The sequence below is a fragment of the Patiria miniata genome, unplaced genomic scaffold (assembly GCF_015706575.1).
Source record: "Patiria miniata isolate m_02_andy unplaced genomic scaffold, ASM1570657v1 HiC_scaffold_18, whole genome shotgun sequence".
Taxonomy (NCBI): Eukaryota; Metazoa; Echinodermata; class Asteroidea; order Valvatida; family Asterinidae; genus Patiria; species Patiria miniata.
Window position 1 is genome coordinate 13372235 of NW_024037056.1, and position 18662 is coordinate 13390896.

At 38.9% G+C, this 18662-nt stretch overlaps 1 protein-coding gene across 1 annotated transcript; it reads right to left on the reverse strand.

Annotated features, from left to right (window-relative positions):
* Positions 1-3494: 3494 nt before the first annotated feature.
* LOC119724694 (prolyl endopeptidase-like) lies at positions 3495-18578 on the reverse strand. Its single transcript, XM_038195867.1, has 17 exons — positions 18509-18578; positions 17125-17252; positions 16023-16118; positions 15015-15183; positions 14382-14483; positions 13568-13710; positions 12564-12679; positions 11914-12059; positions 10219-10323; positions 9434-9538; positions 8909-9103; positions 7936-8084; positions 7040-7156; positions 5980-6075; positions 5669-5770; positions 4424-4652; positions 3495-3751 (listed from the first exon to the last, which is right to left on the reverse strand). Exons 1-17 carry the CDS (start codon positions 18569-18571, stop codon positions 3686-3688), a joined length of 2127 nt encoding a protein of 708 aa, XP_038051795.1. The 5' UTR covers positions 18572-18578; the 3' UTR covers positions 3495-3685.
* Positions 18579-18662: the final 84 nt, after the last annotated feature.

Consider the following 18662-nt stretch of genomic DNA (forward strand, 5'->3'; position numbering starts at 1 on the left):
TTTTTAATGATATATCTGTCCCTAAATCGAGTCGGAATGTGTTCAAGGGCCCCTGAGGAGTCTTTCCAGGAAGTTTGGAGCATTTTCATTATTTGACCAAAATTGACAAAAATTGCAAGGGGTTAGCTTTACATTTTTCATAAAATTTTGCTAAAATATGATTTTCTTTTTAATGATATATCTGTCCCTAACTCGAGTCGGAATGTGTTCGAGGGTCCCTTAGGAGTATTTCCAGGAAGTTTGGAGCATTTTCATTTTTTGACCGAAATTTACAAAAATTGCAAGGGGTTAGCCTTACATTTTTCATAAAATTTGGCTAAAATATGATTTTCTTTTTAATGATATATCTGTCCCTAAATTGAGTCGGAATGTGTTCGAGGGTCCCTTAGGAGTCTTTCTAGGAAGTTTGGAGCAATTTCATTTTTTGACCAAAATTGACAAAAATTGCAAGGGGTTAGCCTTGCATTTTTCATAAAATTTGGCTAAAATGTGATTTTCTTTTTAATGATATATCTGTCCCTAAATCGAGTCGGAATGTGTTCGAGGGTCCCTTAGGAGTCTTTCCAGGAAGTTTGGAGCAATTTCATTTTTTGACCAAAATTGACAAAAATTGCAAGGGGTTAGCCTTACATTGTTCATAAAATTTGGCTAAAATATGATTTTCTTTTTAATGATATATCTGTCCCTAAATCGAATCGGAATGTGTTCGAGGGTCCCTTAGGAGTCTTTCCAGGAAGTTTGGAGCATTTTCATTTTTTGACCAAAATTGACAAAAATTGCAAGGGGTTAGCCTTACATTTTTCATAAAATTTGGCCAAAATATGATTTTCTTTTTAATGATATATCTGTCCCTAACTCGAGTCGGAATGTGTTCGAGGGTCCCTTAGGAGTCTTTCCAGGAAGTTTGGAGCAATTTCATTTTTTGACTGAAATTGACAAAAATTGCAAGGGGTTAGCCTTACATTTTTCATAAAATTTGGCTAAAATATGAACTTCTTTTTAATGATATATCTGTCCCTAAATTGAGTCGGAATGTGTTCGAGGGTCCCTTAGGAGTCTTTCTAGGAAGTTGGGAGCAATTTCATTTTTTGACCAAAATTGACAAAAATTGCAACATTTGGCCAAAATATGAATTTCTTTGTATTGATCGAGTTGAAATATTTCCGAGGGTCCTTTGGGAGTCTTTCTAGAAAGTTTGGAGCAATTTTATATTTTGACCAAAATACGAAATTGGCTAAATTTGCTTAAAAAGATGCTGAAGGGACCCTGAAACATTTGCCAATCAGATTTATGGACAGATATGGTTGATAAGAGCAAAAACAATTGTCGAATAATCATTTTAAAATCACTAAAAAAGTGCTGTTATTCTCAACAAAAAAATCTGGATGAATTTTGCTCAATTCTTCAAAATATTGGGTGTTTGAAATGTTTATTGATGCTCCTATCACAAAATATTGGGGGGGGGGGGTATGTAGAACACGTACACAACTGACATTTGTTGATGGTGTAAATCGAGGACACACAAGTACAAAATCATTGGTGAACCAAGGACAGAAACTGACTTGAGGACTCCTTGGTTGAAAAACGTGTACAAAACCAATGAGAGCTGCGAAAATGTACAAACAAAAGAAAAGGTAAGAGGACAAAAGAAAATCCTTGATTTACACCACAAACAAACATGCTAGCCTTTGTGTGTGTATTGAATAAAACTTGTAAAGGTGACATTTTTTTTGGGGGGGAGAAATATTGGTTTTGTTGTGAAAAACAAGGACAGTACTTCTTAAAGAAATTTTTCTGTGCCCTCCTCTTCAAACAAAGTTAATTCTATCAAATAATGATCTGAAACTAAGATCATTTAAAAACAAAATGACATTTCTTCAGTCATTTATTGCCTTCAATACACATTGCAAAAAACTGAACATCCCTGACAGTTTATGATCACCACTCAACCAAAAAAGAATGTCCCCCCTTAATACTTTTTTGTCTCACTCAAAAACTACTGGGCACATCTTGCTCAAATTACAACTGATCAGTACAGAAATTCCTTAGCAATCCAGCCATACTCTTTGTTTGGCCCAAAACAGTGATAATGTGTACAAAATTATGCAATTTATGACAAATGGTACCGAAAAAAAGTTGCACTTTTGTATACGTGCAAGGTGAGTGTGAACCACAACTTGCACGTATACAAAAGTGACTGCAACTGTTTTCGGTATCATTTGTCATAAATTGCATAAATTCGTACACATTATCACTGTTTTGGGCCAAATAAAGAGTATGGCTGGATTGCTAAGGAATTTCTGTACTGATTAGTCGTTATTTGAGCGAGAGGTGCTCAGCAGTTTTTGAGTTAGACAAAAAAGTATTGGAAGGGGTGGGGGCTTTCTTTTTTGGTTGAGTGTACATACGATTTAAGTTATTATATGTACTTGGTTTTAAAAAAAGTGTGACACAAATTCAGAGAGTACTTACATGTACAACCACAGGAAATCTAACGTGAAATGCACTGGACTTTTGCACTTAGGAGTAAAAGTGAGGTATTTAACTTTTACAAGGTTTCATTTTTCAAAGATGCGTTTCCAGTGCTTTTTTCAAATTTCACATCGAAAAACAGATTTATTTTTTTCAATTGGTATTTTCCTAACAATATAAAAGTTATTCATTTTTGGATGAGACATTGAACCAAAAGATCCACCGACGTTTACTTATTTGAACCATTTCTGCACAAAATTTGAATTATTGGTTGCTAGACAATAATTTGGCTCTCACAGGGTGGGTTCATTTGTGCGCAAAATCGGAAGATGCAGAAATCGGAATAAAGTAGATTTTTGTTAACGCAATATTTTGTTGAAATTTTGTTAAGAGCACAGGGCGTGCAAGTTCACTCTTGATATTTGGGAATAGCAAAATTGTAATAAGGAAAACTCCAGGAATTGTTTTCTTTGTTATGTTAAAAAGGAAGTGTTATACTTAAAAGATCTACCCTGAAAAGTTTGTGAAAGACAATCTTGGTTTTTTTGTGAAACTACTACATGTAAACTTGGTGAATGTTGGACAGATTGAAAGATTTCAGACGGAGATTAAAAGGGAAAATACAACGTTTGCAAACATTCAAAAAAATAAAACTACCAAATTATTATGAAATACCTTGCACTGGACTGTTAGTGAATGACAGTCTATAGCACCCTGTAAAATCCTGTACTGTCACTTTCAAGAAACTTGTGGTATTTTTGTATCAATTTCCAACGCTGGTTGGCTGACCAGCGTTGGAAAAAACTGGCTTTTTTTTCAAATACTGGCCCAAATTGACCACATTTAGTTAGTCTGCATTTGTTTGCAATCGATGACACACCTATGAAAGGGTACAAGCCAGGTAGACTGGTTCCCTGACCTTACAATTCCCCAATCTCTATAAATTGCTCCGTTTCATCTTAAATGGAGTCATGATTGTTTTTCTTTGTTTTTATAGCATCTACGAACTCAAAACATGAAAAAATCAGTGTAACAATATTTGCTATATCTTACTAACCCCCCAATCCATCCATTTCTGAAAATTACAGCAAAAGCAAATGATGTTTATTCCCTTAAAGGAACTATACCTTCGTTGTTTTGCACCACAAAAATTCCAAATTCCTTTAACTGTTTAAAGCCTCCACAAATACCCTGCTTTAAAATGGCTAATTTGTCATTCCTTCCAGGAAATGCCCAATGTCTCAGCGATGAATGCATAGATATCTGAATACTCCTCAATCTGAAAATGTAGAAGAAAAAAAAACAAGAATTAAGGTGAATAAAAAAAAAAAACAATTGCTGTAGCAACATCAGTTTTTGAAAGCACAAAATTGAAAAGCTGACAAAATTTGAATGATGTTGTTCCACCATTTCACTGCAAGGTGCATGACGCACATGCGTACGTGGTTGCTCTTATTTGTCAGTTTAGTGCCCGACATCGCGTAGCTGCAATCAGCTGAATGAGAATGTATCCCAAACACTGATTATGGGAACAATTTAAAACATGACACTGCGACTTTTGAATTGAAACCGAGATCGGAAAGAATGTTGCAACCCGACGCTGTTTTTTCTTCATGTATCATCTCATTGAAGGTCAGTCATTGCAAAAATGACGATAAGACATGAATCTGTGACTGAGAAATATTTGCAGTTTTGTTAGGAAATACTTAGAAAATTTTCTTGACTCTCCATGGACTTTGTACACAGCTGCCGAAGTAGCGTCAAGTTGCAACATTCTTTCCCCCGAGATCTTCAAATATTGTTTTTTTTCAGAACGTACAGCATTCACAGTGCTAAATCTTCATCCGGTTAGCTGTTACATAGCAGTTTTGTTACTTCAAACGGAAAAATGCACGAATGACAAATGATTTACCCTACCTTTAAAACATGTAGGAATTATCAAATTATTTACCACTTTGGCCGTGGGCTTGCCCGCCCCATGGCCTGACTTGGTATCCACGCGTACAAAGAGCGGATTGGTCTGTTGTGGAACACTGCCCAGGGCGTGCTGTAGTGTAGCAATGAATTTGAGGGAGTGTAAGGGAACCACCCTGTCGTCATGGTCCCCCGTCAGTAGCATGGTGCTTGGATACTGGACGCTAGGATCTGCTGAAGGTTTGATGTTGTGAAGGGGGGAGTACCTATGTACAACCGGAAAACTCAAGTGTCAAAGAACCACAAGTTTCAAGACACATGTGCAACAAAAGCTTCTATTCCAGTCATGATGCGCACTCTTTTGGTATCTATTGTTTTGGAGAAGACTGTAGATACAACATGTGAGCAACATGTGAACAACATGTGAGCAACACGTGAGCAACATGTGAACAACATGTGAGCAACATGTGAGGGCAGATGAGCAACATGTGAGCATTATGTGAGCAACAGGTGAGCAACATGTGAGCAACAGGTAGCAACATGTGAACAACATGTGAGCAACATGTGAACAACAGGTGAGCAACATGTGAACAACACGTGAGCAACATGTGAGCAACACGCGAACAACATGTGAGCAACATGTGAACAACATGTGAGCAACATGTGAGCAACATGCGAGCAACACGCGAGCAACATGTGAGCAGCATGTGAGCAGCATGTGAGCAGCATGTGAACAATGTGTAAGCAACATGTGAGCAACATGTGAGCAACATGTGAACAACATATGAACAGTATGTGAGCAACATGTGAACAACATATGAACAGTATGTGAGCAACATGTGAGCAGCATGTGAGCAGCATGTGAGCAACATGTGATCATGTCACATCACATGATGTATCCACATATTTCCCTCAAGCTGTACTCTCCAGCACGCAAAGCTTCAAATGGCTTTCTTTTGATATTTTAAAACTTTTCCTTTTACAAATCTTACTAGAAAGTGAGCAGAGTTTGGAAAAAAATCTGAAAATGAAAAATGGAAGTTTCAAAATACAATGTACAATGTAGTTTTAAACTCCTCAATCAGAGCCTATGTGTACATATGAAATGACTTTAAATTCAAACCTGATGACAGAAATAATTTGTTACAAAAATCACAATTTTGACAACACAATAAAACCATGTTAGTGTGATGCTAGATATCTCATATGGGGAATGTTACCATTGCAAAATTTAATCAAAGTAACCAAAAAAAAAAAAAAAAAAAAGATGGAAGTGGCTTACTTGATCAACCAGTCGAATTCGTCTTGCTTGTCAGCACAGCCGTAGTCTGTTGTCCAGGCGTGACCGATGGTAAACTTGTGGAACTTCAACATGTCCATAACACTGAAAATGAGGGGGGAAAATGTAGGGGGAAAACATAACTAGGGTTATGATAGAAATTACTGGAGGCTTTATTTCATGTCTAACCAACCAAAAAAATTCACAAATGACAAATGATATACTCTACCTTTAAAGACCAAAAGCTTCAACATTTTGGAAAGTTTGAAAATCCAACCGCCAATAGAAATTTCTCAACTTTTTGACACACTTACCCGACTTGATTGATGACGCATCCAAATAGATCCGGTCGCTGATTGGCACAGGCTCCAACTAACAAGCCACCGTTAGACCCGCCATTTATTGCAATTCTACAAAATAAATAACAAGGCCAGAGTTAAGCAAATCTACATTTCAATGAAAAGAATTTTTTAATCAGTTACTTTAGAATACAAAGTGCTTAACATAAAACGCTGATGGCGGGTAATTTACTCATTGTTTATGACAACAATTTTTGGGGTCAATAAAGACAATTTAAGGTTCCAACAATGGTATATTCCAACAATGGTATATTCCAACAATGGTATATTCCAACAATGGTATGTTCCAACAATGGTATGTTCCAACAATGGAATGTTCCAACAATGGTATGCTCCAACAATGCTGTTCCAAAAATGGAATATTCCAACAATGGTATGTTCCAACAATGGTATGTTCCAACAATGGTATGTTCGAACAATGCTTGTTCCAACATTGGAATATTCTAACAATGTATCTTCCAACAAAGGAATGTTCCAACAATGATATGTTCCAACAATTGTATGCTCCAACAATGATTTGTTCCAACAATGCAATGTTCCAACAATGGTATCTTCCAACAATGGTATGTTCCAACAATGGTATGTTCCAACAATGTTTGTTCCAACAATGCAATGTTCCAACAATGGTATCTTCCAACAATGGTATGTTCCAACAATGGTATGTTCCAACAATGTTTGTTCCAACAATGGAATATTCCAACAATGGTATCTTCCAACAAAGAAATGTTCCAAAAATGATATGTTCCAACAATTGTATGTTCCAACAATGGTATCTTCCAACAATGGTATATTCCAACAATGGTACGTCCCAACAATGGTACGTTCCAACAATGGAATGTTCCAAAAATGGTATGCTCCAGTGATGCTTTGTTCCAACATGGTATGTTCACCAAGTTTGTAAAAAAATATCAGTTTCTCGTCTGTTGTTCAAACAGTACTCCCTTTTTTAAAAGTTTTCCCGTGGCACAAACAGATTCTTATGATTTTCATTGCATCATGGGATAGCATCCTTTACCTTTTAGCGTTGGTGTACTTGTTTTGGATGAGGTATTCCGCTGCACATTGGAAATCATCAAAGACGTTTTGTTTGTTACCCAGCATGCCTGCTTTGTGCCAAGTCTCTCCGTATTCCCTAAACAAAAAAAATAACGAGAGGTTGGATTACTAGCGAGTGAAAAGCAAACACAAAGTATCCCTCACCAAAACCCTGTACAGAGTTTGTTAGTATGGAATCTGTGTCGCCACTTATATGAGAGTTCTAGCGTTTAGGACAAATTACAGGCTGTTTCAAAAAGGCAACAATACAGGGTGAGTCAAAAAGAAGTTGACCGGGATTGGTGATGATTTTCTAAACAAACAAATGACACTCAAAACCCCAGTGAAGCACATATTAAACAAGCACTCTTTTTAGCTTAATCTGAAAAAAAGAATGAAACAAATTGATCATTCCTAAGAGAAGTTATGCCTGTTTTACTGAAAGCACTCATGTTTGTAGCTGTCCATGGAATGTTAATGTACACAGCTAAAATGCTTACTTTACATTTGTTTGTTCAAGTATTCCGTGGACAGCTTGCAAAATGAGTACCTTTATTAAAAATAGACATAACTCCTCTTAGGAATGATCAATTTGTTTCATTCTTTTTTTCTAATAAGCAGGAGAGAGTGCTTGTTAAATATATGCTTTACTGAACTTTTGAGTGTCATTTGTTTGTTTTGAAAAACATCACCTATCCCGGTCAACTTCATTTTGACTCACCCCGTATAACGCAAAAAGTAAAGTGTTTTAATTTTTTTTCACAAAAAAAATTATACAAAAACCAAGATTCAGACTGCACGGTGCTGTAATTTTTTTTCGAATTCAATGAATGCATGAGTTGCCCTGGCAACCATTTTTCATCGTTGATTGCTCACCCGCCTCCTCGTATATTAGGGATGGCCAAGATTCCTCCTAGATGCCTGATGAAGACGAGTCTGGAGACACTGAAGCTGGGCATGATGGAGATATTGAAACCCCCATAGCCATAGAGTAATACGGGATGGTCACCAGACATCTCTATACCCTGCAAATAATCATGACATATTATTACTAATAATCGTGACATATTGCTCTCAACTATTGAGGGTACTATTGAGGGCAATATGTTAATAGTGAACACACTAAACTGTCTTTGAATCAACACCTCTTGCCATTTTGAATTTTTTTGTCCAAAGCTTTGAAATCCTAAGGCAACTCTCAAAATTCTGTCACTGGTAGTCATTGCTTTAAACGGTCAGTAATAATGTCTTCAATAGCCAGTAGTATGCCATAACGTCGACCAAAAATAAGTACGTAAGTTCTGCTAAAATTTGTTGGGAACATTTCTTGAAATGTCAAAACTGAAATTTGTGAAAAGTGAAATGTTGCACAACTTACGCAATAAATTGTGACGTAAGAAGAGTTACGCTATTTCCTTAAGTTTTAAAAAAGAAAAACAGCTGCCGATAGCTAAGCGCATGCATACACGTACATGATGCAAAACAATGGAATGGATGATACAGGTTACGAAAAGCATTTGAAAATATAATTTTGTCTTCTGACTAGCGCCCCTTAAACAAACACATTGACAAATGGGGAACCCCCAACATAGGGCTTGATAGCTCAGTTGGTAGAGCACCGGAACGGCAATCTGGAGGTTGCAGGTTCAAACCCTGCTCCAGTCAATGTTTTTGTTCAAATTTAAATCAGTGGATCTGAGGAAAAGTTGCATGCCTGAATGTCTTCTGAATAGCACCCATTGAACAAGACTCAACAAAATGGGGAACAGCCAACGTAAGCCGGATAGCTCAGTTGGTAGAGCACTGGAACGACAATCCGGAGGTCGCAGGTTCAAACCCCTACACCTACCTTCCTATGCACAATGAACATCGGTATCTTGGTGCCATCTTTGCTGTCATAGAAGACCTGTGTGGTCTCATACAGACTGGCGTCGAACCCTTTCACTTCGATCTCCCGGAATGTCTTGGGTTCGATTGCCCCCTGATCCAACTCACATCGGTAGATGACGCCAGGTGTCAGGAAAGATGTAAACTGGTAGAAGATCTGATAAAGTATATGGGGAAAAAAGAACAAATTATGAACCAAAAAAGGATGAGAAATATTAAGAAAGACAAACTGCTGCAACTGTTTTTCTGGAAAGAATGTAGCATAATGACGCCACTTCAGCGGCTGTGTACAAAGTCTAAGGAGAGTCAAGAAATTTTCCTAACAAACTTGGAAATGTTTCTCATTCCCAGATTCATGTCTTTTCAACATTTTTGCAGTGACTGAGCTTTATTGAGATGATACATGAGGAAAAAGGGGCGTCGGGTTGCAACATTCTTTCCGTTTTTCTGACTAGATTGACCTGAAAAAAAAAAATGTCTTTTCTACCTGAGTGTCCTTCTTGCGTCCCGAGTATCCTGTGACAGTACCAACGTCTAGAGGGAACGTCGTCAGTCTTTCACCGGCGCCCAACGAATAAAGATGAAGTACATTCTAGTAAAAGTAATGAAACCACTTTGTGAATTAGGTCATGATTGGTTACAATATCAACGCTCCGTGCAACAAGGTCGTATCTCGACATCCACTGACTTTACGTGTACATCCGGGTTATTTTAAGCGAGATACGACCTTTTGACATTCTTAAACTCGCGTTTTGCGTTCATAACCTTCATTCTGCAACAAAGTCGTGTCTCGCGCGAATACGCTCCGTGCAACAAGGTCGTATCTCGACGTCTGTTGACTTTGCGTGTACATCTGGGCTATTTTAAGTGAGATACGACCTTTTGACATTCTAAAACTCGCGTTTTGCGTCGTTCATGCCATTTTAGGAGATACGACCTTGTTGCACTGACGCGACGATATGGGCAAACGTACTGCTCATTTATGTCGTTAGAAACAAGGGGAGAATACTAAGGTCTGAAGTCTTTTTTGAATTGATAAAAAGAAGTGTGAAACATACTTCATCAAGTAATGGAAGAGTACATCATTTGCAGCTATCCCAAAAGTAACTGACAAAACTATTGTTGAAAAGCATACTTGGTTAGAAGATAGCAATGGCATTAAACTCCCTGTAATGATTCTGGCTGGAATAATTCTTTCAGGAATTCAATGCTCCATACCGCTAGGCCGGGCTCTCCAAATGTTGATTCAACCAGTGAAATTGCTGGACTTACTTTAACATCATGCAGGTAGCATAGGACTAGTTTATCCTTGCATACACACGCTGCCCACTCCAAGACGTCTGTGTCTGACTCAGGTACCAGGTCTTTCCAATTTTCCTGCAATTTCAAAGAAAGTTAGAGGTTTGATACATTTTGGAGTTCTTCCTGTCATCACTTGCAATACATTTAGTCTTAAATCATTTTTAAATTTGAGTCTCTGTGTTTTTGAGTATGACATCCCCAAAAGACATTTGTTTTTTTACACAATGTCTGAATAAAACCCCCGTCGTATGATTGGTGGGTCTTTGATCACGTGTCCTAGAATTATCGTCCCAACACAAAGCTCGGCGAAACCCACTGATCTCTATATAAAGACTGGATAGCGGATATGCATACAACATTCACACAGTAAGACTTTGCATATTGACCAATTCGCCCCCGGTCTCACGAAGATGGCCGCGTAAAATACGAACGTTCTACGCGTAAATATACGCGCGCGTTGTATCAACAGTTGACGCGCATTTTGGTCACGTACACATATTATGATGTTCTAAAAGGGACACATTTTCGTAGTGATTATTATTTCAAAACGCCGAAAAAGTGATATTTGCGGCATTTTAGTAACCACGACGTTAGAAAAATTGTAGTTAACCTTGGTCAGTGGTGGTGGTCAAAATATAAGTAAAGTGAACCGCGATGTTACAAAAGAAATCATGCTGTCTGTAAAGACGGCAACTTGTCCTTTGTAGATCACCAGCCGGTCTCACCAATATGGCGTCAAATTCATTCATTGTGCGGCTCTTTATTAGTTATCCAGTCTTTATATAGAGATCAGTGGCGAAATGGCACAACTAGAAATTCCATTCCATGGTCAATGGAAGTTCTACTGCACATTCACACTATTGGTGGTGCTATAACACGGCTCCGATAGCTCTGATGCTGTACATTCATTCACATGTAATGACAGACGATGACAAGTATTTATTCAGGTGTTGTATAAAACAACCAATGATTGTCTCACATTTGTGCAATGGAAAAACTAATTTTATTCGGTGACACCTTATGAAATTATTCTCACCACTGCTCTCTTAAAGTAAAGGGGGACGAACCTGTGTTGACAGGAACGGAGTGCCCATCTCTCTTTCATTAGCGATTGGGCCAGACTCATATGCTGCTGTGGGGGATCGCCACACCTCCACAGCGAGTCTGTTACCTTCCCAGCATTGAATAATGCCGGTACCCATTTAACACCTGGGTTGAAAGGAGTAATTGAGGTAAAGCGCCTTACTCAAGGGCACAACACGCATGGCCACGGTGGTGCTCGAACCCACAATCTCACGATCATGAATCCTGTGCTCTACCGCTATAGACCACACGTGCCCATTCACTGCTCTCTTAAACACTCGTTATTTGTATAATGACTTGCTAATTTTTAACAAAGTAACATTTAACTTTCAAATGGGACACAAGAAAATGCTCAGCAGAATTGCATGGATAGCTGCTTAGCACAAATAGCACTAAGCAAATAACACTATGGAAAATACAACCAATCACAGTATACAACCAATCACAGTATAAATCACATGGAATTTTGGCTCACAACCAGTAATGTTTAGCACTCAACAAAATTGAACCATTTTTGAGTGGACATAAAATGTTCTCTCTTAATTTAGGGACATTTGCGGGGTGGGGCGTGTTAAGTCTCACCATGTCTGGCTGTGCAAAGTCAATGTTGATGAGTTTGTACTTGGGCGATTTCAGATTGGTCTTGAATGTGAACAGCGTGCCTTCATTGGTGATGTACTCATACTCGGCGTCAAAGTTGTCGATCAGTTTCACCCAGGGTAGAATTCCTGCAAAACCAAGGGAAAATTATTGACGGCAATTGTGACGGCAAAAACGACAAAAAAATGTCTCATTCAGACAGCATGGTCAATGAATTTCACACTGTTCATACATAGTGACAAAGACAGACAGACATATCGTGCAAGTCCAACCGACATGGATAAGGTGGGGGGTGAGGGGGGGGGGGGGAGTGGTGGGGGGGAGGGGGGAGGGGGAGGAGGTTTGAAGCCCCAGTTAGCTCCACCAAAAATTAGCCAATGAGTCCATTTTTGATATTTCAAATTTTTTAAGCTCTGGCAGGAACTTCTACATGTCACTTGGTCGGTCTGTCTGTATGTCTGTCCCTGAAAATTCATCAAAAGTACGGTGTTCAATATGTGCCATCAGCGTCGCATTTTTCGGCGTCGCATTTTTTAAGCTCTGGCAGGGATCATTTTGATCGATTTCATGCAAGACTTCTTGCAACGCGGCCAGAGCTTATTGTGCACTCGCACTTGTTTTTTGATACTCACCAGATATTTTATGATCGATCTTCTCCAAGTCACAGTAATACAGCCTATTGACTGGGTCGCAGCCTTGCCTGATGCCCAGGATGACATAACGACCGTCATCGCTCACTTCAGCACCACTAAAAAAACAAATCCAGAAAGTATCTTCTTCACTCTTTGACTATGGATTTATTACAATAAACTCTAGTGTAGAAGCCTTGCTCAATGCAACAACCTCCTGCTTGCTAGTGCAGACATCTTAACCACTCGACCATCGAGCTTGCAGGTGTCGGCTGGCTGGATTATATCCAGAAGTTTGTGACGAAGCATGAAAGTAGTTGTGGGGCAGACAGGGGAGATATTTGGGGGAATTGTGCCTTTGATGATACAAGCTTGGCATTTGGCACACAGTCAGAGGATGTCTTAAGAAAGATATTTGGCTATAGGGCCATCACAGATTTGTCCTTTGAAAAAAATATAGGTAGAAAAACAAGTGATGATCAAAATTTTCAAAATGGCTGCCATTGCTTGTTATTCTACCTATATTTTTTTCAAAGGACAAATCTGCGATGGCCCTATAGCCAAATATCTTTCTCATGACATACTCTGACTGTGTGCCTAATTCCATGCTTTTATCATCAAAGGCACAATCCCATCACCTATCTGCCGTGCTATAGCAAGCAGCCTCCCTTGCGTACAAGTTAGCACTTCAGTAATTTAGTATAGCTATGGGCTCTGTGCACAAGTACCCCCTCAACGGTAAGAAAGGGAGAGTTGGGGGAGACCACTGGGAGAGACATTCGAACGCATTGGCGAAGACGCCCGACGCACATGCCAAAGCCCGCTATGGTTTTGTGGAATTCACAAAGACATTCAGGATATAGATAAGTCGTGCATACTTCGTGCTATACACGCGCGAGCCACTACACGCGCACGGCGTGTTCCGTTCACCGGGCTCTTAAAAGCTATCAACAGCGCCCTCTCTAGTTCGGGCATGGATCCTATGTTTTGTTTTTTTTGGGACTGACCTCATCCATTTAGGGTTTTCAGGGAACTCTGCACACAGGACGTCCTCAGACTGCGGCGTGCCCAGGACGTGATACTTCAGCTTCTGGTTGACGTTGGACTTGGTCTCTGTGCCAACTGCCTTGTCGTCTTGCTCAACATAGTACTGGGGGAAAACAGTAAGTGCAAACTTTATTCTAACCGATAAACCTTTTTAACCAGTTCGCGCCGTGTTTATTTTGACAGTGACCAGACCTAGGCGCAGGATTATTTTTCACGAGATCAATGCCAGACGGTTTCAGACCAAAATCTGCGGGTAGCACACCCTGACATTTTCGGCCTCGCTCGCTGCTTATGCAAACATACACTCTAGTAGTCCATTCAGTCAAAATCAAACAAATGACTGTTTTCAACAGTTAAGAGCTCCCAGCCTACATAGAGCAGGATTGACTGCCTTGGACTGATTAAGTAACTTGATACAGCTATGCTTTGAATCCGGGTGAGTGATAAAACAGCTGTGACCACAACTTGGCTGCCTTGTCTGTTGACTGAGTTTGACTAGTCACAGTGCTTGCTTAATATATGGTCTGACTGCTGGTGACTAGCCTTTGTTAAAAGTATAGCAGGGGAAGTGGAAGTGAATTTTGACTGTCTGTGACTGTTTAAATAGCAGGAGGGTTAATGCCATGCTACGAGGGTTTAAGACTTGTACACATTAGCATTTCTCATTATCAGGAGACTGAGGAGAAGTGTGCTGAAAGATCTTGAAGACAACTTGAGCTCAGTAGATGTCCAATGTTAATACTAAACTTACAATACTCCAGTATTTATACTTACATTGTAGAAGAGGCCCTTGCCATCATGCGTCCAGTCCATGCAGCTGAATTTGACTCTCTCCAGAGTGTCTTGCAGAGGTTCACCTTTGGCAACATCCATGAACTAAAAAAAAGGACATCAGAGGTCAAAACGTACAACTTATTTGAATACTGCAAACTTACTTTTAGAATTTGTCGTCAAAACCACAAGGGGAATTGACTAGGTACAGCAGTAAAAAGAAGAAGACGGTCAGAGCATACTGACCGGAACGTCGAGTTTACCTCTGGTTCTTTTCAGAACCATTCTCTTAGTTGAGAAATTATTCGCACATGGTGTTTCCGCAAACCTTTCATCATTTAGTAAAAAGTGTTAATGGTGTGCTTGTGCGTATCAGTTGGTGTGTTTGGCGTCCTGGATTCTTGAGTTACGAGTCAGTCTGTGTTGAGTCACTGTTTTCAATTACTTTGAGAAAGACTAGACCTCGCAGTAAGCAGGCTAAAAGCCAACATTCTTAAGCAACATCTATGGCTACTCTGCAAAAAGACACTCATGTAATACAAATACAACCGAGAAATCTCTTAACTAGTAATCTAAATATTACGCAGGAAATGTATCATTGGCTTCACTCTAAAAGAAAAGTCCGCATAAACTCACTTTGATAGTGACCCAATCAGATCCTCCCGTGCTAAGCCCATAGGCTAAATACGCTCCGTCCTCTGAGAAAGAATGGCCTCGCAGGGCCACCGTACCATCCTTTGAGAACGTGTTAGGGTCTAGGAAGACTCTCGGCTCAGCGTCGAGTGAATCCTGGACGTACATGACACTGTGGATAGAAAGGAAAAAATCATGATTGTACCTCCTATTTTAAGCGGCACTTTTGGCCAGAATGCATATTTTTGGGGTCTTAAATGTATTTCTCACAAAACGATAACACATGCAGTTGGAAAAATCATGAAAAAAAGAAAGAATATAAACGTTCACACAACTACAAGGCAATTAAAAAAAAAATCCCAATGGCATGAATTTTTTTTTAATGAAGTTCTGCATGTAGCACTATCAAAATCTAGGATATGAAAGCCCAATTCATAAGCTTTCTGTTAGTACAAGAATCATTCAAATCACTCATGTACTTTCACAAAAAATGTTTTTTTTCCAGCAAAACGAAAACAATTTGCATAGGGATGTGTGTGAATTGTTTTCATTTTGCTGAAAGAACACTTGTTGTGATCTGTGGAGAGAAATTTATAACGGTGGTTGTGTTTAAAACTCTGTAACTTGAAAAGTACATGAGTGATTTCAATGATTCTTGTACTAAAAGGAAGTTTATGAATTGGGCTTTCATATCCTAGATTTTGAAAGTGCTACATGCAGAACTTTATTAAGAAAATGGTCCTGCCATTTGGTCTTCTTTTTTTTACTCACCTTGTACAGCTTGAAAATTGACAGTTTTTTGTGTAACCATAGCAGGAATGAAGTTTGGGGTACAAATGTCAGTCCTCAAAATCTAGCCATTCGAGTACTCATCGTCAAATCACTTTCAGGTATCTTTTCATTTGTAGCGTGAAAAATGGATGGGCAAATTCGCTGTGCCGTTCTCACCGAGTTTGAACTGGCTCTAATATTTCCCCTAGTTACAGAGACCTCTTTTGCTAGTGTACTTACTTCTGGTTCTGCAGTCCTGTGTTCATGAAGTAGAAGTAACGTGAGCCTCGCTTGAAGGGACAGCCATACTTGGGGAAGTCCCACAGCTCCTTCAGTCTGTTACAAGTCATGGAAACAAAATAAACTTACAATTCACAGATGCACATGGCTACTTAAGCCAAATAAAAATAGCATGTTTAGCGTCCTGCTTTTGAAAAAAAAGGGGGAAGGCCCTTTTTCCTTCCAAAATGGCCGTCCAACCCGGCTATTTTTCAAGATGGCTGCCAGCTTTTGCTTTCAAATGGCCACCACCTGGACTCAGGAAATAACATACCAGCTTTAAATGGGCTAGATGCAACAGACAAAGAGGCCAAAATGATGTCACTGTTTAAAATTTATCATTTGGGGGGGGGGGGGGTTTGGGAAAAAAAAGAAAAAAAAGAAAAAAAGAAAGAAGCCTCCAAAAAGGAAGCAGGCGGGGACGCTAAACATGTTTTTTTTTTAATTTGGCCTAAGTAGCTTGACGAATAGACCAGAACTTGTGTAAGTGTAAAGTTGTTTCAGGTGCCAGTCTATTTTCTTGTGTTGCATATTTTCAATGCCTTAATTAAGTTTTGGTATGCTCATACAGTGTATTGAGAGTACCAAATTTTCGGACTAAGTACATTGTACATGGTTGTGTTATACTTATAGGTGATTACGGTTAAAGGGAATATACATTTGCTTTTTGTGGAATTTTCAGAAATGGATAGATTTTGGGGGTTAGTATTTTATGGCAAATATTGTTACACTGACTTGTTTGAAGTTTTGTGTTGGTAGATGCTGGGGGCAGTATCAGAAAAAAAGCCTTTTTTTTTCCCAACGCTGGTCGGCCGACCAGCGTTGAAAATCGATACAAATATACCACTTTTCTTGAAAATGTCAGCACACCAGGTGCCAAGATTTTACAGGATGCTTTAGACTGTCAGTCACTAACAATCCAGTAAGGTATTTCATAATAATTTAGTAGTTTTGTTTTTTGATGTTTGCAAATGTTGTATATTCCCTTTAAGATCTCACTCTTTCGTTTACTCTAGGTAGCGACGGTTTTCCTTATCCGGCAGATCTCCCCTTTCTACTCTACCTATCATAGAATGGCTTTCTGCTGGTACATTTCTCAAGGAACGGCATGGTCAGATTGTTCTGAGCATCCACAAAAGCCTTTGTCTCTTCGCTGTCTGGGTCCTCCAGCCAAGCATAGGGGTCCGGCACCTGAAACGAAAGAAATTCATGAAATGAAACAATGTTGAAATTTAAAAACAGGAGTTGGGTTTATGTGTTAGGCCAAAAAAAAAATAAGGCGGTCTCTGGTCAGCGCGCGCGTCGATTTTAATCATGCGCGTCGATCTTTTTTTTCCAAAATGTTCCGCGGTAGCTCCAACAGCGCCCTCTATTTCCGCACCTCCTCAATTTTTGTTACCAAAGAGCACCAAGGAATGGGAAATTGCATCAAGGCAAATGATCGAAAGCACCAAGGCAAATTATGGAGGACACCCATGTACATGAGGACACCAAAAAAAGCAAAATAGTACCCACCTTGTCTGTACAATCGAAGCTTGAAGGAAAAAAAAAAACAAAAAAAAAAAAACAGCCGCGTGGCCGCCTCAATTCCGGAACTTTGGTCTGACCAGAGACCGAATGTTTTTTTTTTTTTGGCCTTACACTACCTTTTTTTAACAGGTTACATGGCCTACACGTAATGCTTCAGCTTTTGCCATAACATCTAACTAACTATGCATGGGGTCGGACAAAACAATACACGAAAGTATAAAAAAAATACAAACAAATAAGGAAAAAATGTTGCAACCTGACGCCATTTTTTTTCCTTCATATATCATCTCAATGAAGGTCAGTCATTGCAAAAATGATAAGACATGAATCTGGGACTGAGCAACATTTCCAATTTTGTTAAGAAATACTTGAAAAATTTTCTTGACTCTCCATATACTTTGTACACAACCGCTGAATAGCATCAGGTTGCAACATTTTTTCCAAAAAAAAAAAAAAAAAAAAAAAAAAAAAATGTATTAGGCCCTTAACCAAAAATTTAAATAAAAGGCAAATTTAATTAACAAATAATATATTAATAAACACAAACAAATTCTTCATTTGATTTTTACGCTGATCTTACACAAAAAAGGAAAGCCACAACCCTCCCACCCGATGGCGATGCTAGCCCCGCCCATCCCAAAATTCTGGCTAGTCATGCTAGTTAGTCATGCATGATAAAGCGACAATTCAAATTCAAAAAGTAATCATCATTAAAAACTTAGATTCAGTTTATGCTTCCATTTCCCTGCTTAATTTTAGTTAATAAATTCCTCTGTTACTATGGTAACCCCTCATCGTTTTCCCGCACACGTGTGAGCACAGCCATGCGCTGAATGCCATTGATGCAAATTTGCAAATTATTATTTTCACGAACTGAATTATTTAAAGTCTGAAATTAACGTTGCCATTCCACTCACTTTTGTGCCGTTATAATCGTCGATACTACCCTCATCTCTACGTGTCTCTGGGTACTTGATCATCTTCAAACCTCAGTATTTTAACTTAAAGGCTTAAGGAATAATTTTAAAATAAGTGAGCAAAAATCGTCTTAAAGTGAAGAACCTGCAAAGT